The following is an 8,332-nucleotide window of genomic DNA, read 5'->3' on the forward strand; positions in this document are numbered from 1 at the left end:
GAATGAATATATACTTGATGAGCTCAGGACTGAAATATCATGCACCTATAAGTGGAGTTCATCTTTCTGAGAGATTTTGAACTCATAATAAAAGTTTATTTTTATCTGAGGATGAGACTCACAGTTCATTTAAATTTCCTGCACTACTGCTTTGAATGTCACCAACTCCTGAATATATTTCTGCCCTAAAACAAATGTCTGCAAAGCTATTTCTTCTAAATAACTTCACTTGGTTTTGAATATTGGGGTCATTTATCTGAGCGTAATCCAAAGTGCCTTTAATTAAGATTTGTTAGTTGAGAACGCGCCCCCACCCCCAACCTCCATCCCAAATAATCATCCTCCAATCCACATTCGCTACCGATGACCCTATCCCCATTCTTTTGTCTCTGTGGTTCAGAACAGATTTTGATGACGCATCAACGGTCAACCAATAGGCGCTCTTCATTAAGGGCCGTGTCCTGATGCTAGCATCAGTGAAAATTTTCCCCAGTAACGTGGGGAGGAGGAGCTAATGGCGGGAGCAGAGGGTGCACGTGGCGCCCAACGAGTTCTCAGCCTGTCACAGGGCATCACATCAGCCTGTGAGCAGGCATGCGCACTTTATACCCTCCACACCCTGCAAGAGAAAGGGAGAACGTGCAGAAAAGCAATTGCAAATGTAGCGCACTCACATTTGTTGTTGTATGTAGCATGGCACGAATCGAGCACCAAGACACTGAGGGGTCGGTTTTGTGTGACTAACCTGTCACGTTTTGCTGCACTTGACCGATGGCCAGCACACCTCTGCTGAGGAACTTGAACATTTCCACCATGTTATAATGAAGATTTTGGTTTATAAGGTTTTGTTTTGACCATCATCCAAGATTCAGTATAAAGGACAACAGAAAACTGGAGCTCAAAGACTTGGTTGTTTCCAGCATACGTTCTGCATTTTTCAACATGCAGATGCATGTTTTGCATAGATTTCCAACTGACTAGCGTGCTAATCTACAAAACCACAAGTATTAGATTGCACTGGCAGACAAAGAAAAAAAAAAATATAGCTGCCTCATTTGAAAAGGGAGACATTACATATGAGTGACCACATCCTGTTGCGTGCAGATGACACGAGTCTGTGTTGCAGGAAATGCTGTAGCTGTGCAGCTCCCTGTGCCAACCTCACAGCGGTTTGTACGCTGCCGCCACCATTTTAATTTCAGAAGAAACTGTGCCAAGAACAATTGATTTTTCTACATGTTAAAATATTCACAGCTTTATTAAGTCAATACGAAAATAAAGTGATACATTCATAAAAACAAAAGGGACTCGTGAGATTTGTTTGGATTAAAGTTCTGCACAACCATGCATTTCAGTAAAGTCTGCACTAAAATTAGTACATCCCAGAAGGAGGGTTCTTAGCCAGGGTGCTAATCAAGGTAGTTGCACACAGGACTTCACAAAGTATTGTTAAAACAGTGAAATCACAACCAGAAAAAAAAAAAGTAGAGTTTAGTCCCTTTGCATATCCACTGTAACATGTACATGTTTCTTTAGTTCTGTGCAAATATTCACTTAATCTCAGACACCTGGCAGATACAATTTTATAAACACAGATCAGCCACAACATTCAAACCACTGGCAGGTGAAAGGATTAACATCATTTCGATCATATGTTTACAGTGTTACGTTCTGACTTGGCTCCTAGTTTTAATAACATTGTTGAAGGCCAAACGCGCTACCTCATATTAATGGCACCCCCCCACAGCAGCAGACTCCCCCCAGCAGAGCGATGTGCTCCGACGTGCCGCAAAAACTCTTGGGGACAACTTAACGAACACAAGGTGGAACGAGCATCAGTCACAGAATCCACATCCAGCCACTGTGGTTTCAGCAACATGAGGAGAACCTACCTACAAAACTTTAAAATGTTGTGGCCAATTGGTGTATAGACATCTGTGTATAGACATAGCCCTGTTCACAGGGCTATGCAAGGTTCTTTGGGTCAAAGGAAAAAAAAAAAAATTTTAAAGCTACATTTTTAAACCCTTTTTCCACATTCTGAGCCTGTCTTCCCTTCATTACCAGGTAAACTTCACTTGCAGTTAGCGTTCCCTTAAAAAGGCATTACTGTTCATATCATTAAATTCCTTTTGAACAAGCTTGTTTCACAGTTTAGGTTTCTCTGCTTTTTATAGCTCAGAACAGCACTGACAGCATTCTGCAAGCATCTAACCTGGTAATAACTAATAGTCAGATACAATTAGCTGTCAAGGTTTTGATCACCCACCCAAACCGGTCTACAGAAAAGAGTCCAAACATGACCCAGAGTGACCCATCCCGATAAATCCTGAAAGTCCTGGCAACAGAAAGAGTAGAAAACACTCAGTGCCCGGTCAGAAAGTTTTGCACGTGGTAAGTGAGGGATCCCAGAAATTCAAAGTGTGATTATGACTGTGAGGTGAGAAAAGTTCGGTCCCCAGAAACACTGCTGTGTCTCGACTTCTACTTCCTCGCTCCACCGCCATCACTTGTCATTGGTTCATCCATTATTTCGACGAATGGCACCAGCAGTCGAGCCTCTTCAGGGTGCAGGCTGGGCATTCACCTTCTCCGTCATCTGTTTGGCACTGTAGTAAGACAAACTCAGGCCCATGATGGCCAGCATCATGGCTATCTGGTTGACAGTACGGTCTTGTGGCTGCGCCTGCACCTGACCTGCTACTTGCCTCTGCAGAGAAGGGGAAAAGGGTCAGAGAGCAGTGGACAAAAAAACTTCATACTTTAAAAAAAAAAAAGCCCAACATCTGCAACTTCAGTTCCACAGCTCTGTGCCATGTGACCCAATGTTCAGAAACGGCGATTAAAAATTTACAAGACTAAGAGATTTTAGTCAAAGAGGAACAAGAAGTAAAAAGGAACTATACCAGGAATGAAAATACTAGGAAGTGATGCCTACATTGGATGGTGTGTACTGTAAACAGCTTCTGAATGTACAGCCACCTCCAAGATCATTTGAATTCCTATACGGCTTTGGAAATTTAAAATTCCCTCACTCGTTAAAAAGAATATACGTGGCAAGATGTGGCCTCCAGTAAGAGGACAAAGCCCACAAATAGCATTTGTTTTCAGAGCTAGCTGTAACTTTTTAGCAGTTCATAGTCATTATCATTTCTGATATAGAAACAAGGCTTTGTTTCCAAATTGGCGCACATAAGCAAACACAAAATGTCCACAGCTAACGAGACGTACGAACTGACACAAGTGACGAGTGGATTATGCCGACCGCGGGTGGAACAAAAGGAGCCGAGAGTATATGGTATCACAATGATTAGTGTCACCCCTAATTACGTTTGTGTTGAAAGCAGATTGTGGGTCACTGAGCCCCTCGTCTAAAGCGAATGTAAATGCTTATGTAAGCATGAAATAAAGACGATATGAATACTGGGTGACCAAAGGGAGGATAAAGGTGAAGTCCCATTAAGCTTGCACAAGAGGGTTTTTGAAAGGATTTAAAAAGCCACATTACTCCTGCAGATGGCTCAGTGGATGGAGATCAGTGTGAAAGCATCTATCAATAATATGTTCATTAATAAAGTGACAGAACATAAAGTTCATACCTGGAGGAGACGGAAGTATCCAGGTGTCAGCCTGCCCAGTCTGATGATCATGTCTGCTAACTGGGTGTGAGGTGGTTTAAAGCTGATGCAAGAGCTGGGCTGGTTCAAGACCTACGGAGAAGTAAATTTGAAATATTAATACATAAAAAACAACAAGAACAGGATTTCCATTTGTGTTTTGAGAGTCTGGGATTAATCGACTTTTAGAAAAGCACGAGATAACCAAAGATCTGAATTTCAAAATGAGATGTAGCTGCCAAAAGATGGAGAGTAGAAGATTGGCTTGCGAAAAAAGCTAAAGCATCTGATCCATGCGTGAGGAAGGTACATCCCCTGCCTGAAGCCACGGTACAAAAAACGTTCATGTGTACAGAGAAGCACTTTCTTTGTGCTTAAATCCATCGTTTCACATCTGGAATCCTTTTTGATTTGCCCTTCTTTTTTTTGCACAGATTTTTTTCATATTTTGCTTTCTACCAGGAATGCCCCTCAGCACCACCTCTTTATTAAATTATGATGTTTGGACCAGAGCAACAGAGCCTCTATTCAAGCTGCATCAGAAACAGACGCAACAAAGAGAAAGACAGTCTCGTTCATTCACATATGGACAATCCCATATGTGACAGATGCGAGGGCTGGTTTAAAACAAACTGGATACTAATAGTCGAACAAAAACATTTAAAAAAAATAAATAAAAATTTAAAAAAAAAAAAAAAAAAAAACGTAGCTTGAGAAATAAAAATAAAATACACCAGAAAGGGAAAAGACTCTACAAAGTGGAGTAAGGTGTAAGGATATGAGACGGTTAGACATTAGGTCATCTAAAAAAAAAAATAAAAAAATCCCACCTCAGCATAATGATGCACAAAAAGGTTCGACTTACAACAAGCAAACCAACAAGTGTTTGCTTCATAAAGAAACAGCAAAGTGACTTTTCTCTGAGATGCATCTGCGCTGCAGGCTGTGGGAATTTTAAGGAAAGGGATTGTGGAGAAGGTAAGACATTCAGTATGTGAAGGATTAATGCGCCAACCTGGTTGGAGTTACACCCCTTGGGAAAGGAAAAAAGGAAAATATAATCCAAGCTTTAAGAGTTGGTCCTTGTGTCTTATAAAAACCCCTTTGGAGGGGGGTTCTCACCTTTCCAAAAAACAACGTCGAGAATCTCACTCCAACTGGCCAGCGGGACCTTCTACTTCTCAGCTTAAAAACCCATAACAGATGCCAAACCGTGATGAACTTGAACTATAGAGAGCTTCTGCACCGCGCTCCGCCTTTTTATACAGCCCCTGCCCAACCAGATCTTCAGGCTCGCCTACGAGCACACGCCCCCTTTCCAACACAGACTCACCGCTGTCACACCGCATTACTCTCAGTGGGTTGCTTTCCCCCAAAAAAACCCTCACACACCCCTTCCACAGCCTTTCCAAAACAAGAACTGCCGGACAGGATTAGCTCACTTAGTCAACAAAACGTAAAGAGAATAGTAGCAAATTGAAAGACAGCAAAACAGTTCCATCTCAGAGGTCACATGTTAAAGTTTAGTTTGTTAAATAACCAGCTTGCTGTGGATATTTAATCTCCAATTAGGGCAAATATTAAATGTCATAGACCTCTGGAAGGCCCATCAAGAAGCTCCTAGCAGTGCAGGTTGGAAACTTGGGACATAATTTCCTCTTATTAACGTTTGTTAATTTAAGTGTGTTTTAATTTCCTGCTGTGACTGTTTGCGTTACATAATTTTGTCATTTCACCAAGAACACAGTTGTTTACAATCATGTAGCCTCTGACATGAGAGTACACGACATTAATTTTAAGGGTTTAAATTTCCAGTATTAATTAACCTTTACTTTAACACCTTTCTTAATGACTAATTTCAATCACTGCTGCAATTTCAATTGAGATTTCCAAACTGATCCGATGAGGATATTCTGCTGAATTTCCATTAATTCCCAGGAACTCAAATGTTTGCATCTTGTCATTCACAGACACACACACACTCATATACATGTATTGCTTGTACATGGGAAAGAATCTTAAGACACAAGGAGCTTCCCAGCGTAGATAAGCAGCTGAGTCAGAGTTTAGGAGTGGTTTGCTACATGCACTTCATCTGTGAAGTATTCATGTTTGTTTGAAGTCTTAATGGTTAATAATCGGGTGTTTCCCGGTTTCATGTCACTTCTGACCACGTTTCAAAAATACCAAACAGAATCAGATAGTGACTTTGAGGCATGTTGACACGCGAGTATTTAGTGCATTCATGGACATCCTATCTTGATGTGTTCCCTATTGGCCTCAGTCTAATTAGTAGACCCAAAAAATGCAATACAATGCACAAAAGAAATCTCCCCTTTCGAACAGTAAAAGCTGGGGGGAAAAAAAAACGTGAAGAGGTTGACTCCATCGTTTCATGCTTCCCACAAATATCGGTACTAAAACCTGAACTGTGTCAGTCTGGATTAGTGTCACACATTCACCAGGACCAGCAAACATTTGCTGGGTACACTGTGTACTTTATTCTAAACAGCCAATGAAATCCCGTAGACTCTCCTTTCTTCCCGTCTTGGTCCCGCCTCATGTCACAATTTACTGCCCACTGGAGCTCAATCCCCCCCCCCCCAGCAGCAGGGGATCTACTGTGAGTGAGCGAAACATATGAAAGGGACGGAGGTAGATGTGTGGCACAACTGTCGACCAAGTCAAAATCTCCTGACATGCAACAGCAGCTCAGGACTGAATGCTCAACGCGACTGTGATCAAGCAGTTGAACCACTCTATTGACTGGTCATCCACTACATTCATCACTATGGCATGAGTATATTGTTGACATGCCTGTGTGGATTTGCTGAACAAGATCCTGTGTGATGGAACAACTGGAAACATCTAAAAGAAACTTAAAGCTTTCACAAATGTTTAATTACAAAAAAAAAAAAAAGGATTTTTGGTTTTGTGTGTTATTCACAAAAAATAAAAAAATCCTTTGTTTAAATCTAAAAGTGAATGTCCCTTTCAAAGAAACACCAGGAAAATAGTGTAAAAGGGAAGGGTGAGTGGATTTTCGAGCTTCTATACTGTCCAGGTACAAAATGTACACAATATACACATGCCAGGACTCCAGCAAGACCAGGACTCAACAAAGATGTTAAATGGTAAATGGTAAATGGCCTGTATTTGTATAGCGCTTTTCTAGTCCCTAAGGACCCCAAAGCGCTTTACACAACCTGTCATCCACCCATTCACGCACACATTCACACACTGGTGATGGCAAGCTACAATGTAGCCACAGCCACCCTGGGGCGCACTAACAGAGGCGAGGCTGCCGGACACTGGCGCCACCGGGCCCTCTGTTAGTCTCTGCTGGCCCTGCACACAAACTGACAGCATAAAAAGAACAGCATAAAAAAACCCCACACTGTACAGTGAATTGAATTTAAATTACCCCCCCAGTTTAGATTACAATTTCTTTTGTAACATTTTTATCCAAAGTCTTCACCCTTATTCATGCTCATGAGTTTGTTAGATACAAAACTGTCCTTCTAGGCGTTTTAAATGTCACACTGCTCATCAGGCGCTGCTTCATGAGCAAGTTTTTGTTTTCATAAGACGCTGACAACTTTTTTTGTTTTTCTTTTTTGGAAAAAAAAAATCATCTGCAATAAGGTGCCACAACAAACTCAGTCAACTTTCTAACTTCAGACAATGTTAATTAGCCCAATATCTCAGGTAATAATCAGCTGTTTGCTTTGGAGATGTTTCTTCGCTCCGTGTTTGTGAACACGTGGTGAAAAGTCAAAAACGTATCTGAATTAAGTTTGCGCGAATTAAAAGTGACAAACAGCTTTACCGACACAGCGCGGCGATTCCAGTTGTTATGTCACAAAGTGATCGTCGTGGACGCTTGTTCATCATCAGCGCTCATGTCTTTACCTTTTTCCTCTTTTAAAAGTATGGACTGAAGATCGGCGTGCTCACCTGCAGCTGTGCGGGGGGTTTGCGCAGTACGGGGAGAGTCAGCCTGCATGTGTTTTTATAAATTGCGCACTGTGGGCATTTTATAAAGTCTATAGGAAGCCGGGACGTGGTCGGTATGGAAGGGGGTGGGGCACTGTGAGACAGACATGCCAATGTGCACGTGAAATGCACAGACCCCCACGTTTAGGAGGAATGGGCTCGTCCGCTATATGTGCGCTCGTATTTAGCGCTGGAACATTTTGTCTTTGCGATTTATGGATTTGTTTTATGTAACAGCAAAACAGACTGTAGGTACCCGGACATGCCATGTGTAGCATACGCTTCGGGGTATTTTTAGGTTTGAACACTAAACAAACGGAGAGGCTGTAGTAATATATAGGCTGGCTGGTATTAAATTTGTGAAGTAAAGCATAAAAATGTCTATATGCTCAACATCCCTCATATTTAAATTATTTTTGAAAGAACAAAAAATATGACTTTGTAGATTTTTTAAGTGTTTGTTGTCCATACCGTATATGACATTTGCAAAATGTTTAGAAATCAGACTGACATAAAGTTGTTTTGATTGTTTAATGACAGTCATCTTCACTACATGCTGGTTTCATTGCATGTTTTTGTCAGATTAAAACATCTACTTCAGCTTTTGTGACCAGTGTGAAATTTGCTTTTTTGGCAGTGAGAATCTGAACAAGTTTGGATTAAAAGTTTCTTTTTGACTCTGAACAATCACATTGATATCAGGTCAAACACTTAAAAGA

The 8,332-nt window shown here is 41.3% G+C and overlaps 1 protein-coding gene across 1 annotated transcript; it reads right to left on the reverse strand.

Annotated features, from left to right (window-relative positions):
* Positions 1-1,245: 1,245 nt before the first annotated feature.
* Positions 1,246-7,877, reverse strand: LOC146659472 (uncharacterized). The gene is made up of 4 exons (XM_085424197.1): positions 7,870-7,877; positions 7,575-7,707; positions 3,600-3,710; positions 1,246-2,710 (listed from the first exon to the last, which is right to left on the reverse strand). Exons 1-4 carry the CDS (start codon positions 7,875-7,877, stop codon positions 2,564-2,566), a joined length of 399 nt encoding a protein of 132 aa, XP_085280323.1. The 3' UTR covers positions 1,246-2,563.
* Between the last annotated feature and the right edge of the window lie 455 nt (positions 7,878-8,332).

This window comes from Rhamphochromis longiceps, linkage group LG11 (genome assembly GCF_057381845.1).
Source record: "Rhamphochromis longiceps isolate RC_006_pf linkage group LG11, R_longiceps_female_GT1.1, whole genome shotgun sequence".
Lineage (NCBI taxonomy): Eukaryota > Metazoa > Chordata > Actinopteri > Cichliformes > Cichlidae > Rhamphochromis > Rhamphochromis longiceps.

Excerpts from the sequence above, each read along its gene's own strand:
- LOC146659472 (XM_085424197.1), bottom strand. Across the intron at positions 3,711-7,574 it reads AACCCCCCGCACAGCTGCAG|GTCTTGAACCAGCCCAGCTC; the intron begins GTGAGCACGCCG and ends ACTTCTCCGTAG. Across the intron at positions 2,711-3,599 it reads GATACTTCCGTCTCCTCCAG|AGGCAAGTAGCAGGTCAGGT; the intron begins GTATGAACTTTA and ends CCTTCTCTGCAG.